At 44.4% G+C, this 20280-nt stretch overlaps 1 protein-coding gene across 4 annotated transcripts in view; it reads right to left on the bottom strand.

Moving 5' to 3' along the window:
• Positions 1–919: 919 nt before the first annotated feature.
• RBBP6 (RB binding protein 6, ubiquitin ligase) overlaps positions 920–20280 on the bottom strand; it is a 28153-nt gene continuing 8792 nt past the window's right edge. For 2 of the 4 annotated variants that reach the window (XM_036392703.2, XM_036392702.2), the window contains 14 exons: positions 16053–16097; positions 13589–13677; positions 13372–13468; positions 12711–12850; positions 11678–11850; positions 10730–10833; positions 9931–10286; positions 9002–9095; positions 8843–8921; positions 8709–8754; positions 7221–7583; positions 6773–6874; positions 3631–5376; positions 920–2944 (listed from right to left, as the gene is read on the bottom strand). In XM_036392703.2, the coding sequence (XP_036248596.1) occupies positions 1342–2944; positions 3631–5376; positions 6773–6874; positions 7221–7583; positions 8709–8754; positions 8843–8921; positions 9002–9095; positions 9931–10286; positions 10730–10833; positions 11678–11850; positions 12711–12850; positions 13372–13468; positions 13589–13677; positions 16053–16097 (5037 nt within the window). In that variant the 3' untranslated portion in view covers positions 920–1341. The remainder of the gene's footprint in view (positions 2945–3630; positions 5377–6772; positions 6875–7220; positions 7584–8708; positions 8755–8842; positions 8922–9001; positions 9096–9930; positions 10287–10729; positions 10834–11677; positions 11851–12710; positions 12851–13371; positions 13469–13588; positions 13678–16052; positions 16098–20280) is intronic. The other 2 variants (XM_036392705.2, XM_036392704.2) reach the window with 1 other exon arrangement.

Genomic DNA, 20280 nt, shown 5'->3' on the forward strand with positions numbered 1-20280 from the left:
CATCACCATCACCATCCTCCTCCTCCTCCTCCTCCGGAGCCCTCCCGCCGCCGCCCAGAGGAGCCCGGCAGGGCCCAGCGGGCGCTGCTCCGTTGCCGTGAGCACCGCCACAGCCGGGCCGGGGCTGCCAAGGTGCCGCCGCTCGCTCGCCACGGGGCCCGGGGCTGTCCCCAGGGACACCGCGTTCCCTCGGCACCCGCGCTGCCCAGAGCAGGACCCTGCCCTTCTGAGCCCCACACATCACAGAGCGCTCAGGGCTGTCAGGTGTCACTGCCATGTCCAACACCGACCTAACAGCTCTGTTCAAAACATCAACACCCGGCGAGCAGCACTGGGAGAGAAAATGCAAATGACAGGGAGTTTAACCCTGTGTGCAAACGTGTGCCGCCAGATCCCGGACTGGTTTTGGCTGGAAGGGACCTCAATGACCACGGAGCTCTAACCCCAATGGACAACAGCTTTCCAAATAAACCAGGGCAAAGCAGCCGAGTGGCAGCTTCGTGTGTGACCTTACCTGAAGCAGCAGTGCCAGCGCCCAGAGGGGCTGCAGCTTTGGGGCCACATCCCACATTCTACTCTACAAACCCCTACTCCTTGGCACACAGAGCAGCACACGCCATCCCCAGCACCTCCTCACCCTCCACCAGGGCAGGTCCTGCCAGTTTTCCCAAAATTAAACCCCTCTGCAAGTTATTTATCCCACACAATAGTTCCCAGAAAACTTTTTCTCTGGCACTACTGTTAGAATCCTGGAATGGTTTGGGTTGAAGGACCATAAAGCCCACCCAGTCCCACCTCTCTTCCACTACACCAGGCTGCTCCAAGCCCTGACCAACCTAGCCTTGGACAGTTCCAGGAATGGGAAGGCTTGGGATGCCCCCTGCTCATGTGCAACTCCCACTGGAAATCTCACATTGGGTCATTTATTGAAAACTTTTTTTATTGTAATCAAAAAGTGACATAACAGGGCTGTAATGTATTCTGCATTTCATCCGCTGGTATTTGGTAACTGGTACCAGCTGCTTCTGCCAGGCAATTAAAAAAAACCCGAATGTGAAAATCTTCACAGTACAGTAAACTCCACCCAAAATAATTAACGGTGGTTAAAAAGAAGATGCCCCAGCAAAACCTTTCATGTTACATGGTCACAACTCACAATTCTGTACAAAATGTTCACTTTTATAAAGCTCTGATGTAAAAATCAAATAATCAAGCAGCAATATTTTAAGTGCAGCACAGGGTCTTTCATGTCATTATTTACAACGCTTGAAGTCGTTTACATTTTAACAAAGATCATACAGATGACTTAGTAATTAAGTCATTTTTTCACTATCTGTCGGTTTATGTCGTGACAGATTTCACTTTTTGGTCGTCTTTCTCTTTATCTTTGCTCTTCTTCGATTTTTTCTTCTTGTGTTTGTGTTTTTGGCTCTTTTCCAATTCTGTTTCATTTCCCATGTGTTTCTTATGCTTCTTATGTTTCTTGTGCTTCTTGTGCTTCTTCTTCTCTTTCTTCTTTTTCTTTTTCTTGCTGTCCTGACTCTCCCCTGAGCTGGCACTGCTGCTGTGGCTCCGTGTCTGGCTCTCGGAGGGGCTGTGGCTGCGGCTGCGGCTGACGCTGGGGCTGCTCTGGCTCTGGCTCCTGCCCACCTCTGGCTGCTCGGCGGGAACCGGGGCGGCCGCCTCCTCTTTCGCCTTATCCACCGCCTTTTCCTTCGCCTCTCTGGGCGTTTTCCCTGCAGCCTCCTCGTCCTTTGCAGACACGTTGCTCTCACTGTCACTCTCGTTGTAGTCTGGCACGAAGGCGGCCTCGTCGGTCTCGCGGGTGAGGTCGGACGAGAGGCGCGCGGCGCTGCTCACCGGCGGCTTGGGCTTCGCCGCGCCTTTATCGCTCTGAGCCGCCACGTTCTCCTTCTCCACTTTAACTTCTGGCGAGTCCTGTTTCACCGGTGGCTTATTCCCACCTGGCTCTTTCTCCTTATTGCTCTTGACTTCTGGGACATGCTTCTCCTTCTCCTTCTCTTTCTCCTTCTCTTTCTCCTTCTCCTTGCCCGGGTTTTTATCCGGGGGTTTGTGTTCCTCAGCGGGGCGCTTGGGCTCGTGCACAGCTTTGTGCTCGGCGGGCTTGCGCTCCCGCGGGGGGCTGTAGCTGCTCCGCTTGGCCTCCGCAGGGCCCTTCTTGGCTGGCTCCGCACGCTCCTCTCTTGGTTTGCTCTTCTGCACTGCTGTGGAGTCTCTGATCCGGGATGGGGAGTCTTTCCTCCGTGCTGATTCACTCTTCTCATCTCTGCGCTTGGAACTCGAATGCTCCCTGCTGCCATCGTGGTCAGACTTCTTGTCTCGGTTGGGGGTGAAGTCCTTCGCAGCAGAGCCACGGCCACTGTCATGCTTCTCTGAAGATCTGCCATCTTTCGAAGACTGAGATCCAGTTTTTCCATTTCCTTGCTCAGCTGTGCGTTCTGAGTGCTCTTTTTCTGGCTGAACACTGCTCTTCCTCTTCTCAGAACTGTCCTTGTCTGACAAAGAATGATCCCGGTCTTTGGTTTTACCTTTTTCACTTGACACGGAACTTTTTGAACTCTTGGCATCGTGTTGGGTGCTTTCATAACTTGTCTCTTTTGCAGCCTTCTGTATTTTCTCCAGAGGCTCTGTCTCCTTTTCAGTGTGTTTGAGGGGGTTTGGTGCCTTTGCACTCACAGGTTTGATAACACTGGTGGGTTTTCCTACAGTTGGGGGCACCTGGGTGGTGGATTTGATGTCTTCCTCTTCAGACTCAAAGTCATCTTTATCCCACTTGGACTGAGGGACCTGGATCATGATAATGACATCCTCAGCAGGGGCTGTTATGTCGTTGTTATACTCCTCCAGGGTCTTAATGACAGTTCGTTTGGTGTCTGGCTTCTCCTCAGGCTTCCGGACAGGGCTTCCCCCAGTAGAACTCGTGCTGGGAGGAAAAACATGGACATTAGTAATGGGATGCACACACAGCCAGCTCTGGGAACATTTTATAAACTGGCTTGTGTTTCAATTCTAAATTCTCAGCATTTTCCTCAAGGATGTTCAATTAAGGGAACAGACAAGAGAAAGGCTGAGTCCGCTAGCTGAGATTATGAGCAATCAATTAATTTAGTATCTTGCTACTATACATTTAATTAAGAAAGACACAAGATTATCAGATTGGGGACTGTCTGATCTGGTAATTCCTTCATGTCCTATTTCTCCCAATGGCAGATAAATTAGATATCCATTCTTCTTTCAACATGAAAGCAAGCAAATATGGAGAGGTATAGACAGGCAAAGTTTTATCCTTATGCCCCAGTTCTTCCTTAGAAAAATGGACATTTAAAAAGCTCTTTAGATTACCAAGACACTATCTTAAGTCTTCAACCAATGTCATAAACGTTTTGAGTTTGCATCACCAGCAAATGAACACTGCTAGCTTCCTGTGCAGTACAAACTGCTCGTTTTCCTTGACAACAGCTGAGTTTGACCCATGTATAGTCTCATAAGGAAGATCATGGATTATTCCCTTGTTTAGCACAAATTTAGCTGTTCCTTTCCTTAAGCACCATAAACAACTGGAGGAGGGGAGGAGGAAAGAAAGAAAAGGAAAAGAACTGCCTGAGGTACCTGGTGTAATCCACAAGAGTCGAGCTCGCGCCATCAGCTGCCGTCACTTTCCTCCTTGCTTTTCCCTTTGTCTTTTCTGCTTTAACTTTGCTGCTGCTGGGCTCAGGTTTCTCCACAGCTTCTTTTCCAGGTGGCACGTTTTCTCCACTCACAATCTTTTTTCCAGTTTCTCGGTTAAGTTTAATCTTTTTGGACGGGTTGTTAAGAAAAGCAGCTTTATCCTTTTCCGGGGTCCGCTCTCCTTTCTCCCCCTCAGGCTCTGCCTTCCCCTTGGGTGATGTTTTCAATTCTGCATTTTCAGGTTTATAGGCCTTTGCAGAAGTGGCCTCATGTTCTTTATCAGCCTTTTCCTCTGCTTTTCTTTTCCTTTTCTCAAGTTTGGCATCAGAAAGTTTGCTTTTCTCAGCAGGTTTCTTTGACTTCTCCTCCTTGCTGGAGGGCTTCTCTGCCTTGGCTTCTTTAGGATGTTCTTTCTTTGCCTTGTCCTCCTTGGCTGGTCTGGTTTCTGGGTGGTCCTTTGTCACTTTGGCATGAGCCTTCCGTGGTGTACCAAGAGCCTTCTCATCCTTCTGAGAGGAAGAAGTTTTAACACTGTCTGTCTTTGGCAGCTCTTCCTTGACTTTTTTCACAGGAGGCTCCGTTCGAGGAGATTTTTCGCGATCGGGGTCCACCTTTTCCTGGGAAGCTTTAGCTGGCTTTGCTACGCTGTCTTTCTTTGGAGCAGCTGCCACTTCTACTTTCCGCTTTGTTTTCTCAACCTTTGCTTTTGGCTTATCCTTTTCTTTTTTCTCCTTTTCAGACACTGGTTTGAAAGCAATGGAATCTGCTTCCATGGGCTCATCCCTTACAGGGGTGGCATCATCCCTGCTTGGCAGCATGAATAGAGAGTCTGTTTTAGCATCTTCTGTTGGAACTGGCTCTCTTGGTTTTCTTGCCCCTTCTAACAGCTCAACGTTGGGAAATCCTTCATTCTCATCCCCTTTTCTTCTCTTCCGGTGTTTTTTATGTTTATTGCCCTTGCCATCTCCCAGTGGATTTTCCACCTCCTTCTCTTTTGATTTTGTAGGATCTTTGATGCCATGGCTCTCTCTCCCAGGCTTTTCAGGGTAGTTTCCAGCTACATTACGATTCCTGTGGCTCTGCCCAGCAGGATACTCCTCCCTCCGTCCCCGAGCATATGGTGAATTCTCTCGTCTGGTCCCAGGTGGGCCAAACCGTTCTGGAGAGAAGTTCTCTCTGCTCACCGGAGGCCGTGGCTGAGCACCCACGGCATAGCCCTTGTAAAACTTCTCGTACCACTCTCTGTAGTTCCTCTCCCATTCTCTGTACCTCTCCTTCTCAAAGGGGTCTCTGAAGTCCACCGAGCGGCCGTAGTAGGCCTTCATGTCGTACGGGGGCACCTCTCGGTAGCGGTTGAAGTACTCGCGCTCGGCCTCGCCCTGCGGGACCGTCCGTTTGGTGGGGGACTGGCCCCGGAACACCGGAGACCTGGAGCGGGAGTGGTAGCGCCTGTACGGGGGCGAGCGGGAGCGGGAGCGGTGGTAGCCGTGCGAGCGGGAGCGGGAGCGGTAGTTCCGACTCTTCCCTTTGCCTCGTCTCTGATAGGGCGGCGACCGCGAGTAGGAGCGGGAATGGGAGCGGCTGAAGGAGCGCGAGTAGGAGCGGGAGCGCGATGAACCTGAGCGTGACTTGGAGTAGGTGTACGAGCTTCTAGAGTAAGATGAAGCGCTATAGGGAGACTTGGACCTTAAAAAAACACAACAAAAAAAACCAGATGAAGTTAATTCCAAACAGTCTTTCTCCTCAAATCTTTTCCTCCCACATTTATTTTTTCTTTCCTCTCCACATGCTTATGTCAAAGCTTCTTTCAGCTGCTGACATAAAGCTACTGCGAATCGAAGAACTTGATAACACATAAAAGTTTCTGCTCACAAGACAGAACAGCTGCTGCTTTGTTAGTGTCAGAACACACAGAAGGGTCAGTCTACTTCACTCACTCTATCACATGATCTACCAGAGCTACGGACAGATTTCAGGTGGTTACACTGGCCTCTACTGGTACGGGAACACGCACATTTGTCACTACTCGGCAACCACATGCAGTGCAAATCATTTTTGTTGCAGTAAGATGAAAAAAGAGCAAATCTGAATGGCTACAGTGCAGAATCACACCGAGAAAACACCACGTAGCCTGAGGACAGCAAAGCCAAATGTTAAAACACCAGCTCGGTCTATTAACCGCACCCTTTTTTGGGAATTTGGCCAGGATGCACAATCCCAATACTGCAAAGGACCTACAGACAGGCCTGTGGAATCCACACTACCAGGCAGGTGTCCCAAAAACATCCTGCACATGCCTCCAGCTCTAACCAAGGCAAGTGACTGCATTGCAAGAAAAATCCCATCTAAAAGCTTCTACCCTCAGTCTCTAGTCACAGGCCCCAGTGCCATGACTCTGGGAAAGCTCCTGACAGCACTGCTAACAACTACTCCTGCCCAAGGGATTTTTGGGGACAGAAAAAACAGCAGCTACCCTCGGGTTCTTTCTACTGTTTTTTAATGAATCATTTCACATGATTCATATGTTCATTAGCATCATTCCTCCTCTCCAAGTCCCTCACTAATTTCAGATTTCCTTACAAATAAGTCTGAGCTTTTAATTCCCACGAAAAATCTAACAATGTCACCCAACAAGTGAAAGCCCCCAGTCTGCAGTCCAGGTTCAAGCATCTCATGTATCCACATGAGATGGACAAAAGCAGAAATGAGGACGATTTCTCTCACCTATCTCCTCCAAACTGCTTGGACTGCTCGGTTGCAATCAGAATAGCAAGATGCTGAAAATCCAGCCCTTACAGCTATTCTGTTCCTGACCTCCTCAGGGCTGTCAGGCAGTGAAGGATGCTACTGCAGAGATACCTTAGCAAGACAGATGCTTAGCGCTCCTTAGTGCCTGCTGCCCAATGCTAATTCAGTCACCTGCAATCTCTGCCACACTGGAGCCAATAACTTGCATATGACACTCCTGTCACTGCTCATGCCTCAATCATCCAATCCATCTAACGACAGGGAGGTGGAGTGGAACTCCTCCTGATTCCTCTAGACAATCTGCTTCTCCATTACGGACATGTAAAGCAGTTACCTGGAAAACGAACGCCTACGCTCCTTTTGAATCTTTTTATATTCCATCAATTCCTTAGCAAAATCATTTGTAAACTCATCAAGTTTGGACTTTTTCTTTTCCCTGTTAAAATAAGTTTGACCTTTATTACAATTATAGTTTGACCTTTATTACAAAAGACATCAAGAAACAAAACATGGCCAATATGAGAAAATGTTTACTGCATGCAATGCAAAAGGTGAACATCCTATTTAAGCAAAAACAGTTCCTACAAGTTTTAGGAAAAGTTCTAGAATTACATTTGTCTTGGTTTAGCTTTGCATATTTACCATCTGCGATGAAAAAGTATATTGGAAGAAACACTAAGTCACTTTTGCTAGGTCAGATGCACTTTAGCGTAACCGCAGTCCAATACGCTCCCCCGATACAGACATGAAAACAAAGCAGCGTTAGCGAGCCAAATACTTACTCCTCTTTAAGCCTCCGTTGCTCTCTGTAAAACTCCTCCCTAGAGAGAGGAGGTGCTTGTGTCGTTGGGATGGTGTTTGAATGAGCCGCTGGCACTGCTGTTGGGACCCAAGCTGATGACATGTTTGCAGGAGCTGGGGGATATCCGGGAGGGGGGACAGTGTACCCAGCGGATGGAGGCTGCCCAGGTGGAAACTGAGGAGGAAACTGTGGTGGTGGTACCCCCGGAGGAAGAGGAAGAGCATGGGGTGGTGGAGGATACAAGGGAGGTGGAGGCACAGGCACAAAGACTGGTGCTGATGCTGGCAGTGATGGGGCCTGAGTCCTTTGGGCACGGTCACTGTGCGGGCGTCCTCGATTTGAACTTTAAAGAAACCCAAAAACACGTGTCACTGTTTGTCACAGCCTGCCCTGAGCGTACAGAGGAAAGCGAAGTGGCAGCACGGCGGGAGCACTCCTGGTTCTCACTGGTCTCCGGCTTTCTGTTCACTTGAGACTACACTCAGTCCTGGAGCCTCGTACTTGCCTTGCACATCCTCGCCCCAGCAGCTCCCTCAGCCTTCTCTCCTTACACTCAGCTTCGGGACTGCGGGCGAGGTTGCCACGAGACCCCCATCTCCCACGAGCCAAGCACCCACTGCTCCTCTGCCCCTCCTGGACACGCCTTGAGCTCTGCACTCCCGGGCTTCCGAGCACTGCGCAGGAATTAACTCACCTCTCACAACTCTCCTAACCTCTCCTACGTTTGCTTCCCGAGCTCCTGCCTCACGATGCATTGGCCTGTTCTTGTCCCTGAATTGTTTTTTTTTCTTGTTTACTGGATTTGAGATTTTAGATAATCTGGGGGACGGATGCTGGATTTTGTTTTGATTTATCTTTCAGACTTTATAAAAACAATGACCCTTACAGCCTGGCTGTAACAAATCTCTAACAAATGAAGGATTAATTTGACGCTGCGATAACAGATAAACAGGCTCCTCTCTCTAATGAGAAAAAGCAGCTTGGTACCTTGAGATGACTAAACTGCAGAAATACAAAACTGTCATAAAAATAACAGCCTCTAATTTTTCAATAATTTGCTCAATCAGTATCAACTAAGTTGTTAAAGAAAGAATGTTGGAGGGTGATTTCTACTGGGAAATCAATTTCTTCAGCCTTATTCAGTCAGCAATCAAAAGGGTGCTTTTCCATTTGATCTTTTAATTACATTTAATTTTTGTATGTAATTTAGGCTTCCCAAAAAGTGTTCATTAGTCAGAATCTTCTTTTCAATTATGTAGTGGAGTTTTATTTTTCAATAATCTTACTGTAAGTACAGGTCCCCTTTGTTAAAGTTAATTTAAATGAAGCCACTTGAAAATTAATTACCACTTGAATTCTCCACAACTATTATTTCATTATAAATCAGCTGTTGTCTAAGCGATGTGTTACAGATTAATTTACAACCGGTTACAACTAGTAATACATTCAATTTCTGTTGAATACTTACAGCTCCCAGCCTGGCCTGCGAAGTGCACCAGCTCTCATTGGATGACCTTTTGCAGCAGGGACAGGAAAAAAAACCCCAGTAAGTTTATCTGAAGACAACTTTTTCGATGAAATTCTAAAGTTCTAGTTTCTTACCAGTTGTAGGTATTGATTGTCCTTGAGGGCCCAGTAGACTTGGTATCGCTGGCTGTCTCAGTACAGGAACCTGATAGCCCTTGGGAATAAATGCAAACAGTCACAAAACAAGCTCTACTAGAACATAAGAATCGTTGTATGTGATGAAATAAAATCTACCTTCTCTTCCAACAAACTGCTGATTGACAAAGGGGAAGATTTGGAAAGCTCAGCAGCAGTCATCAGAGCAGGAGGCAAAACAGCATCGGCATCACTACAAAAACAACACATTTTTATTATTGAAACACTGCTTTGAAGTGAAATATAATACATATTTTTAAATATAAAGTCCAAGGTGAGAAAAGGCTGATTTCACTAAATAAAAAAAACATTTTAAAATAATCTTCACCAGATTTACACCTGTGAAGTTGGCAGGCTCCAGAGGAAGCACTGCTGAGGAGTCTGTTTGGATGCTGGCATTTAGTGGGGAAGCTCTCTGGAAAAATATTTGATTAAGCAGCACTTGAAAGGATGAGAATCCATATAACCCGTGCACTGAACCTCAGCTTTGGAAGATGCAAGAACTGAAATTCCATTAGAAAATGTTTCCGTGCTCCTTTGAATCGTGATCCTTGTACTGATGGCACAGCTGAGCCTGGCAGCCCTCTGGACACACTGGTTCTGTGCATCCAAGGCAGCAGGATTAAAGGATGGAACCCTAAACACTCGTAACAGATTTTTACACGAAAATAATATTTCCTCAGTAATAAAGAGAAAATAATGAGACACTAAGGTCTAATGGAAATAAATGGCTACTCTATGAATGGCTGGCCACTTCAAATCAAAACCAGGTCCTCCTTCAGGGCAAACCTGTGCTGAATGACTGGTAGGGGAACCAAACAGAAATCCTGCCAAGAAAATTCTTGCATGAGGTACATGTTCTACTTACTGAAGTGTCCTCATTCCAAGTAAAAACAGAACCACAACTTCCACAGTGACCTGCAGCTGTCACTAATGATACACAGGGCGCTAGCTGCAAAGCTCGAGACAGATCTAACCTGAGCATTTTGACTTCTTTTATACTGCTGTTGATCTCCAGATCTCCTTACCGAAAAGGTCCATCTGGCTTTTCCCCACGGAGAGAGAGGGACACTGCCGGAGGGAGATCGGAGACAACCACAGAAGACGGATTGACTGGCAGCCCAGCTGCCATGGATGGCCCGGGGCCCAGGGAGGAGAGGGCGGAGCGGGAGGCCAGCGAGGCCAGCGGGATCATCAGCGGGTCCTGCTGCCGGGCCATGGCCGGCCGCATCAGCGGCTGCAGGGTGCGCGTGATCGTCTGCCGCATCAGGGGCGGCGGCGGCGGCGGCGGTGGCGGCGGCAGCTGCTGCTGCTGCTGCTGCTGCTGCTGAATCTTACGGAGCCTTTTTGTGTAACCGGTTTCATTCTTGAAGTTGTTGACAGCCTAGAGGTAGGGAAACATGTTGGAGAAGGAGATAATAAACTTCAGTAGAAATATGAACAAAAGCATTTCTACAGGAAAATCACCGTGTGTTCCTGTAAGTGCTATTAATCCTAAACCAACTAACACGCAGCTATGAACATATCCCATGGAACTCTGGTATCAATGACTGGTACCTCAGAGTCTCTGCATTAAAAGTACTTTGCTGTTAACACCCCATTTGAAAGTGAGGACATCCCATTAAACACAAGTGTGTCCTGAATTTGCCAGATTGTCTCTAATGAGCAGTAGGCTTCTGTAAAAACAGATCATGTATTTGAAAAGTAAACTTAGCTTTGTTGAGTTCAGCTTTGCTTAAGGAGATCTAAATTAATATTTTCATCCCTTTCAGCTCTTTATAAACAGATTTTTCTAACAAAGACTTCAGGCTAAAGTCACAACATTACCTGGCGCAGAAACTTGTTGGCGATTAAAGCATCAGGAGAAACATCTGTCTGATGGCAGGTAGGGCATGTGTGTTCCTCGGACTCCAGCAGTGCTGTTCTAATACCTGGGAATAATTAGAATATTTAAGTAGTTTATAGCCAAACTAAGTAAACTTTTTTGGTTTTCATTAATTACAAAAACAAGCATATGATTAATGGTGAAATATGGTCTTGAAAGCATGAAGCTGTTCATGTTCTATAGTGGGAAAAACTGGCAGAGGAACAGGTTGCCCAGAGAAGCTGTAGCATCCCTGGAAGTGTTCAAGACCAGTTTCGATGGGGCTTGGAGCAAGCTGGGCTAGTGAAACCACTCAAACCACTCTGAAATTCTACAACAATTTCTAGCATACAGCAGAGGGTCAATGTTTTATTGTGGTAATATGTAAAGATGCAGAGCAGACTGGCATGTGACAGCTCAACTGGTCTTTTTTCCATTCTAGTACAGCAAAAAGTCATTCCATATTAATGAATAAAACACATTTCAAAAAACCATGAGGTTTGATTTCTGAAGGTTTTAACCGGCTCTAGGGAAGAACATGATCAAATGCCTCAGTATCAGTTCTTTGTAGTCTGCACTAAGTCCCCAAAGTTGGAGACATAATTCTGTGTGAGGGAAAGGGCTGTGGACAAAATAAATGCATTCTATATCTAATACTGTAACCACCTGCACTAATATGCACTCCCCTCCTCCTCTTCCCTCTGCAGGTAAAGAGGATTGAACTAGAAACTTAAGGAGAGAAAAAAGCTTTCTGCCTTGTTTTCACCGTCTGCACAAGAAGAGTCTTTCCCTGCTCATGACATGCTGAAGTATTCAACAGAACTAACACAGCAATTTCCTTATCTCCTATTTCTGCTCTCAGAAGATCAAATTTGATGTCTGGAATTAACAAATTTGGCAGTAACACTTACATTCATCACAGTAACTGTTTCCACAGCAGGGAATAACAACCGCATCCGTCATTATATCCTTACAAATGAGACAGAGCAGCTCATCTGGAATAGGATCATCTTCTTCTGAGGAGGAGGATGGCTCCTCAGGTAGGAAGGGAGGCTTCTCCTTCTTTCCTATAGCATAAGCTTCCCTGGAAGTAGAGTGGGGAAAGCAAAAGAAAGAAGTTAAAGAGAAAACTCTTCCAAGCTTCGAATTTTATAAAAAAAGCTAATATGTGGTATTCTTCTCCCTCTTCACTGGCCTTCCTAAACACAGCTATTCTGTTTGAGCTACTTTTCTATAGCCCTAACACAAGAAGAGGGAGGGAGGAATTCTCCTGCAGAACTATCCAGTTCATTGGATCAACTAAGAAATCAGTTCAGACTAGAAAAACATTTGACAGCTTATATCAGGTGACATGAATCTCCTTTGCCAGAGGCTAAATGTAAATTGGAGGCTCAGGATAAAGCTGGTATCCCAGTAATGACATTTTCTAAGTGAAAGAAGTCTGTGTTACAGCTTCCAAAAAAGGACATCCAGTTGAGAAAACCAGAAGGGCTACCAAGAGTATTTTAGAACAGCCACTGTGCTCAGCACACACAAATGTTTTCCTAGTTTACAGTAACAGGAAAACTTAAGCCTGCTTCACATCTGAGGGAGGGAGTTTCAGTCCAACAGCTGCTCTATTACATTTTACATTAAACCTTTGAAAGACAAACTAGAATCAAAAGGAGCTCCCAGAGAGAACAACTCCAATTGCAAATGCTGCTGGAATGTTCTGCAGAAATAGCCTCAGCATACCCCCTGTTTAACCAGCTCCCAGGGGTGTGAGCAGCAGGACCCCCACTTTAATGTTAGGCAGCAGCATGGACTTTAAAGCTGAGACTCAGTGCCAATGCTTCCTCCCCACATCTCCAGGTGCTGGCCAACGCGGCTGCACCGCCACTCGTGCATCTCTGCCTGGTTCCTCTCACTCCCTTTTGGGATCAGTCCAACCAATCCCATACTTACGCATCTATGGTTGGAATTGCATATTTCCCAGTGTTGGTCAGCATGGCACCCTTTGTGTTGGGGTCCTTCACCTCCATCATAAAACTTCTTGGAATTCCTGTGCTTTTTTTAATTCTGGGAACAGACTCGAAATTTTTGTCCTATTAAGAAAGACAGACGTATCTCAAGAACCACCCTGAAAATGAGATTTCAGTGACTATTTTAAGCACAAAAACCTTTAACAACCCTCTCCTCTTACCTAGTGTAAGGGTTGTTGGATTAAAATACTCTTTTCCCCAAATGAATGCAGCCAGGGTGTTCCAGAGGCTGGAACAATATTTTGAACTCACTGACATTCTTTGGCTTAACTACAGCTTCCTTAAGGGTGAAATCCCCAGACCAGCTCCTCCTCCAAAGGGCAATTCAGAGGGAGCTGGACTCAGGGCTTGGAGAAACTTGTTTTGAGATATATCAAGCACAGGGGTTCACAGAAAAGATCTATGGGAATATTTAGTGCCTCTGACCCAGCAAAAAGAAAATTTTACAATTCCAGGTTTTTCTTAAATCCAAAGGGTTTTGCAACAGTGCCATGTAACCTCTGTATTTCTCACCAAAAGACACAATTCTCACTCTCCAGATAAAAATTAAAAACTGAGCACCTCCCAAGTCCCCCAAGTCTTACCCCATTTGTTGGACAGTTCTTTATGTAGTGCCCAGGTTTGCCACAGCGAAAACAGGTGTAGGAGGGTGGAGGTGGCCCCACAGGTTTCTTCATGTAACTGCAAGTTTTTGGGGGAAAAAAGGGAAAGAGATTCATGTGTCTCTCTTGTTTAAAACAAACCATCTCTACAATTTTTACATCAACTTCAAAGAACAAGTTTCATGTTAGCAACACTTACTTGACTGGATCATATTCATGGCCAGACTGTGTCATCATAGCTTTTATTTTATCCTCCTCGGAAGCATTGGCTTCAGCCAGATTGGCAGTCTGTGCAACAGGTAATTATTTGACACACACATTAGAAACACATTTAAGCCCACGCAGCCCAAGACAACACCACTCATCCAATCCTGTAAAGAGCAGCACTACGCTAACTGAGCTTGCATGAGAGCAGCTGCTTATACCAAACAGATTTGTGCTGAAGATGGTCTGGGGAGTCCTTATGCCATGACATGATGTTTATGTGCCTGAGAACCTACTAGAAAAGAGCACTCTTGGGCACTCAAACCTTAGGCTCTGTTTGTACCTTACAGCAAGACTTGTGTAACCAATCCAATTTCCTTCAGATGACTGAAGCTATGTGTAGATAAACAACAATATCCAGTATTTTTATGCTGATTTTTAAGCTCCAGACTATATTCAGAGAAGCGCTCCACTGGACAAGGAATTAAGATGGATACAAGCAGCATTATTTACATTTTGTAGTATTAAAAGGACACAGAACTGCAGAGGTGGGGAAGTTAGGTCTGTTTGCTGAAACTCAGCTTCAGACACACAAGTATTGAAAGGACTAAAGGATTTTACAAACCCTGAGCAAGGCAAAACTCTGTTCAGCAGAGATTTGCCCAGCAGGAGCTGCAGGCAGTGCAAACTGCATGTTCCCCCTCCTAACTTCTTCCTGTGAAGTGATTTCACTACAGTGAAGACTATCTTAGTTTTTTTTCCAGTTGACCTATGTCCTTTTAACACACAAATTGTAATATAAACCTTCTGCACAACTAGACCTTCAAATTACTGAAGTCAGCTGATTTTTAAGTCATATTTGTTCAAATGTTTTTATTACACACTAGTCCAGATACAAGCAGGGTCTAAGGGAGTGACTGTAAATGACTTGGGCCTTCAAGCACCTATCACTCAGCTCAAGCACTCATGGTTTGGTTTTGTATGCATTCATTCACAAAAGCAACCAACTAGTTTCAACATTTTATTAAATGGTTGTTTCATATACACAGTTTCTCCACAGTAACAGAATCCGGATCGCCAACTCTGAAATCATTTCCATTAACAGTTACAGAAAGCTTTACAGATAATACTTGACTAATTTGTTTGAACCCAAACGGTTTACAAAACACATCCAAAAGCCACAAAACATTAGTAGGAATAGACCAAAATTCCAATATGGCATTTCATACATAGTAATAATCACCAGAGAACTGTTAACACATTGCCTCCGTGCTGAGCCGGGCTGCACTAGAGCCATTAGAGGGAGTAACGGTGCTGAGCCGCTTGGTGTCATCTGCCTGCCACTTCTGAACTACTTAAATATCCTTGAAAGCTTAAATGTGTACCCCCACCCCTTGGACAGCTTTGCACACTTTAGAGTAAAACTTCACATGAGGTTACAGACCCGAGGACACATTTAGGGACAGCACTAATGGGGACCAATTCTTGGGGTGGCTACCTTCCAAACTAGAGATATTTATACATAATGGGGTTTTTTTTTGGCCAAATGTATACAATTTAATTTCTGTAGCGAAGAGGGGAAAAGTTACCAGTGGGAAGAGATTTCTTTTTATTAGAAATGAACTCCAGCCTTTATCTTGCTGACAAAGAACTAGCTGCTCTGCCTCAGGCCCTGCCTACTCTACTGGCTGTAGCTTTAGGGACTGGTGCTTGAGCACTCGGCTGTCCACACAGTGCAGTCACTAGTGCTTTCCCAGACAAATTACACATTGGTGAGCAAAAATGCAAGCAGTTCCCGAGCAAAACATGGCATTACAACAGTTTCAAAAGGTCACAGCTGCTCAGATGCCACACATACACATTGGTATATTCCTATAAACAATGAGGTACATTTACACAATTTACACAGTCTGCGTTCAAACAAATTAGATCGGGTTGTCCACTGTATAGATCCCACAATTTATGGAATTGTGCAGCATTCAGAGAATGGGTCTGTAACTATGACTAGGGGTTCAAAAATAGCCATGCAATTGTCCATGGTACAGAACCGCTTCTCTTGTGGCTGGTCACACCCCCCTGGAATGTCCGTAACTTACAGCCAATTAAATTCTTCTGTACAAACTGGGTTAGTTTCCAACGCAAAATTAATGAAACGTATGAAAAACGGTAAAACAGCTTCTGAAGAGCTTCTTCTTTGTGTCTTGAGGATGAGTAATACTGCAACATTATGCTGAGGCTGATAAGGTACTCCCCTTCTATCTTCCCAAACTGGGAACTACTCTTTACAGGATAGTATCAAAATATACACACATTTTAAAGTTAAAATAAATACTTTAAGTTAATAAAAATTAAAGGGTGCTTTCAATTACAACAGTTATTCACCTATAGGTCACAGTATGAATTTAAAAATAGGAAGCAAACACTTTTTAAGTATTTGACAAGAATATATATATATATACCTTAGTAAGCTGGGCCAGAGAAATAGATGCAGAAGAGTCATCAATCTGTTCACAAAAAATTAAACACATATTCAAGTTCTACAGTCAAAACACAACAACAGTTAACCTCTACTATAGCCTGAATGCCTGCACTACATCCCCTAAGTGTCACCCAAAGGAAATCCCAACCCAGGATAATTTGCATTTATTCAAAAAAAGTCCAAATCTATGATGGCTTAAGAGTATCTACGTGCTTATGAGAAGAAATTAAAATAACCAACCCCACTGGAGATCTACTTATTGTTTAGAATATCTCAGAGAGGGACCTCTTTCAAAACAGTAATGGGAAGTTGTCAATTTTCAGCTAAAAATAATTTAAAAAATATTTAAGTTTAATTGAGGAAGAAGGATCACTCCAGGTAACATAGTATTAGTGTAGTTTGCAAATGAATCAGTGAATGTCTCTCATCATTTCTATATGCACACAGTGATGATTCTGTGAACCCAGAGCTGCCTGTCATAATGAAGGCCATCCCCAGCAGCCCCAAAACACACACTGCCCCTCCTGTCGGTACCCAAATAAACCCAAAGAAACCCAAATGAACGCCAATCTAGAACAGCAGCCACAACCTGTCACTTCTTCTGGAGAAAAACCAACTGCTTAAATAATTTAAATAAAGTTGTTTGTAATGACAGAGTAGACTATAAAAATTGAAAAACTAATTTCTTGTATGTTACTAGACCATAGGCCCTAGCACCCAAATCAGTGAGAATTTTAGATGGTTCCTTGCAATCAGACCAAACCTGATCTTTAATAGCAGCCCAGTGCTAAATGAACAAAGGAAATTGCAAAGCATATCCCTGATGATAAAAACATGGATTCAGAGCACAAGCCTGGAATTTTTGTCTCCATTTTTCTCCTCCCAGCTGCCTATGGAGCAGCTCTCAGGAATGACATCCTCAAGCTAGGAGCCAGAGAGCTAGTGCTGAAAAGCAGTTTTGCCACAAGTAAAAAGGTTAACTCGATCTACTTCCTTCTGCAGTATATTGAATTTTATCATGCCATGAGCAGCACTTGAGCTAGCACAACAGTACCACAAAGATACCTGAATCACTGCTTACTACATCTAACTTGCTCAGAACCAGAATAAAATTTCACAATGTGAACTGAACAGCTCTCCAAGAAGTCACTAAACAGGTCAGCAAAGAGATTAAAACCTTTCCTTAAAAAAGGTCTTGTCCTTTACTACCAAACAGTAGCAGAGAATTTGAGGGAACAGTTTAGCAGACTGCAGAAAAGCATTTCCATGCACGAGATGATTCCTCACGCCACTAAGCTGTTCCTGCTCTGTTTTCAGGAAAGCACACACAGTACCCCTGCATTACTGACTACAGAGCTCTTGATGCTTTGAGACTAAAGTCCTCTTCGTTTGCAGAGGAACACAGAGATCTAGACAAAAAGACCTTCATTCCACTGCAAGCTGTACCACAAGATTCACCTCTCCTCCTTCCAGAATGCTTTGTACCTAGTTCAGTTCAAAAGGAGGTCTGCACAAGCATTTTGAAGCTTCATGCTCCATATGCCACTCCTTTACACATGAAAAAGCAGACCAGTGTTTTCTCAGGGCAAGCACAGCTGTAATTTTGTGTTTTTTCAGAAACAAACAAGAAATTAGGAAAGCTTTAGCATTAAAGCTTTCTAGTACTGACCAGGAACTGAAACACAGTCAATAAATTATTAATTCTTCTGTTTTTTTCAGGAAGCTGCTATTATACAGCCTGCAGGCAACAGTCTAATTTCTTAAAGGAGGTGATACTGAACAGTTACCAGAAGCAGCAAACAGAGAGTTAATGTACTCATCAGTGCATTTGCCCATGGCCATCCTTCAACCATCCTATAGTTTTTTCCAATTTTTTTCCTTTTAGATTTCTACTGAAGTATTTCCTGGCAGTCCCTCAAAATGGTCAAGTAGAAACAACATCTCTATGAATTTGCAGGCAACCCTAGGATAACACTGCAGAAGTATTGCTAAAAAAACCAAAGCGCAACCAGAAAAAGTAACCCCCAAACCCTAAACTCGACTCCCATGTCGTGCTGCAGACTGAACAGGAACTAACAGGAAGCCAAGTGGGCAAGAGGACAGAAAAGAGGAGGAAAAGGCTGATGTCAGTGCTGGAGTGCCACACTGAGATGACAGGGCTTTCCCCAAAGGCAAGCTTGGCTGCACACAAGGTCAGCCAGGGAGGCTGCAGCTGTGTCCCTGGTGCTGACCCCACGAGCACAGCTCAGCCCTTCCACAGCCTCTCCCCGGCACCGAGACACCGACCCTACAGCAGAAAGCTTCCTGCCCTGCTTTGGCTGGCATGGCAGCTGCCACAACAGTATGACAGTGAAAAAGTACTAAAAAGAAGAAGCTTTTGTGCATCCATTAAAAAAAGAAAACTGACTTTAACTCTGCAGCTTTACTCTCCATCAATAACTGACAAGATTCCTAATGATTTACTCCAACTGCACAAGCCCCAGCTTCTGCTCTGAAATACATGCAGAAATATTTGTGTTTAAAAAAAAAAAGAAGCAAACAATCCCCCCACACCAAGACCTGAATTAGCTTTAAGAATAAACTCTTTGTGTTCCTAGCCCCAGAAGCTGCTGAGGCTGCAGGGCTTTTCCAGTGAGAGAGGGCCTGTACAGAGGGATACAAGGCTTCCACCCTCCCAGACCAGGGACAGAGCACACCAGGCAATGGCTTTGCTTTTCCTTTCCTGCAGTTAGTTCTCACTCACACTGTTTTCCCTCCCACTCTGGGATTTCTCCTTTTTTCTTTTCGACACATCTACGTTAGCTTATGGTAAGATGCTACTGAGCAATGTAATACAGACATGCCAGGGAACACACGAGGCTAAAAGAATGTTAACTTTATTTATGAACATGTGGTTTGTGTTTATACACATGCTAGTAAACAAAAAGAAAAAGAACTGTTTTCAAGAAATAAAAACCCATCTGAATTAGATCAAATACTATAAACGTGGTTTACATAAATGCATTACATTAACTGCTAGGGTCACTGGGCCAGTGCAACTAACTCCAACTCACAATGAGAGGCATTCATCTCCGAAAGAATTGCAATCAATCAGCAACAGAATTATGGATGTTACATTTAGTGGTTTTAGACCTACACACAGTAAGTTTGCAATTTGAAGTTGATTGTTTCCATGGGAACCAGAGGCTGCATTCTTCCCAGAACGCAGCCCCAGAGTTCAGGAATTTCTAGATTAAGTTATCCTAGCAGCTGATCAAGTGATCAGAACCAATGATCCAGGGTTAGTGTAATGCCTCACACCAGTCTAGTGAAGGAGAAGCAGTTATACTTAAAATAAAGATAAAAAATAAACCCCACCAAATAGTACTTTGATACTCTAAGGACTATTGGAAAAGCACAGTTGCACACAGTACTGACCCAAGTGGCACACCAAGGTCTAGCCCATCGCCAGGCACGGATTTCCGTGTGGGATTATATGTTAGCAGCAGTACAAGTGTTTGCAAAGCTGAAGGAAAATGCTGCCCCTTTTTCAAATGTGAATTCCAAGTGGTGGTATACTAAAGAAAGGCTTAACCTTTGGGAATTACAGCAGCAGCCAGCCCTGGAGTCACCCAGACCCAAAAATGTGCTGCAGGCAGAAGTTAAGAAAAGTGACAGGGATTTCACTCCCAAATGCCCCAGGCTCTAACTTGGTGCCAAAATTTGTGATACATATTGTCATTTGCAGACAAACTGTTGAACTAAACTGCTTTACCGGATAAAGGGGAAAGAATCAAATGCAGAACTTTAGAATACCACTCTGTGTAGCAGCGATATTGAAATTCACGTCAGGCTATCAAAGACATTTCTGTACTCAGGAGGGCCCGAACAATATCACTTCAATTACACAGTTTCAGGAACAAATACCCAAATATTTAAGGACATAAGAAGGACTCATTTAGCTGCACAGAACTGTCCTGAAAACATCTGGGATATTCTGGGTTTGGTATTTGTTTGAACCCCCAAGTCAAAAGTAAGGAACAGCACCAAGTTTCACAATAATGATTTCTCAGTGGTTTTTGATAACATTTTCAAAAACCATTAGGCAAAAAAAAGGTATTTAAAAACAAAAGCTAAGTGATACAATGTGAAAATGGCAAAAAATACACTCCAAACAGTTTTTATTGCAAGAAACAAAAAGCACACAACAACCTATACAAACATACATA

Source organism: Molothrus ater, chromosome 16 (assembly GCF_012460135.2).
Source record: "Molothrus ater isolate BHLD 08-10-18 breed brown headed cowbird chromosome 16, BPBGC_Mater_1.1, whole genome shotgun sequence".
Taxonomy (NCBI): domain Eukaryota; kingdom Metazoa; phylum Chordata; class Aves; order Passeriformes; family Icteridae; genus Molothrus; species Molothrus ater.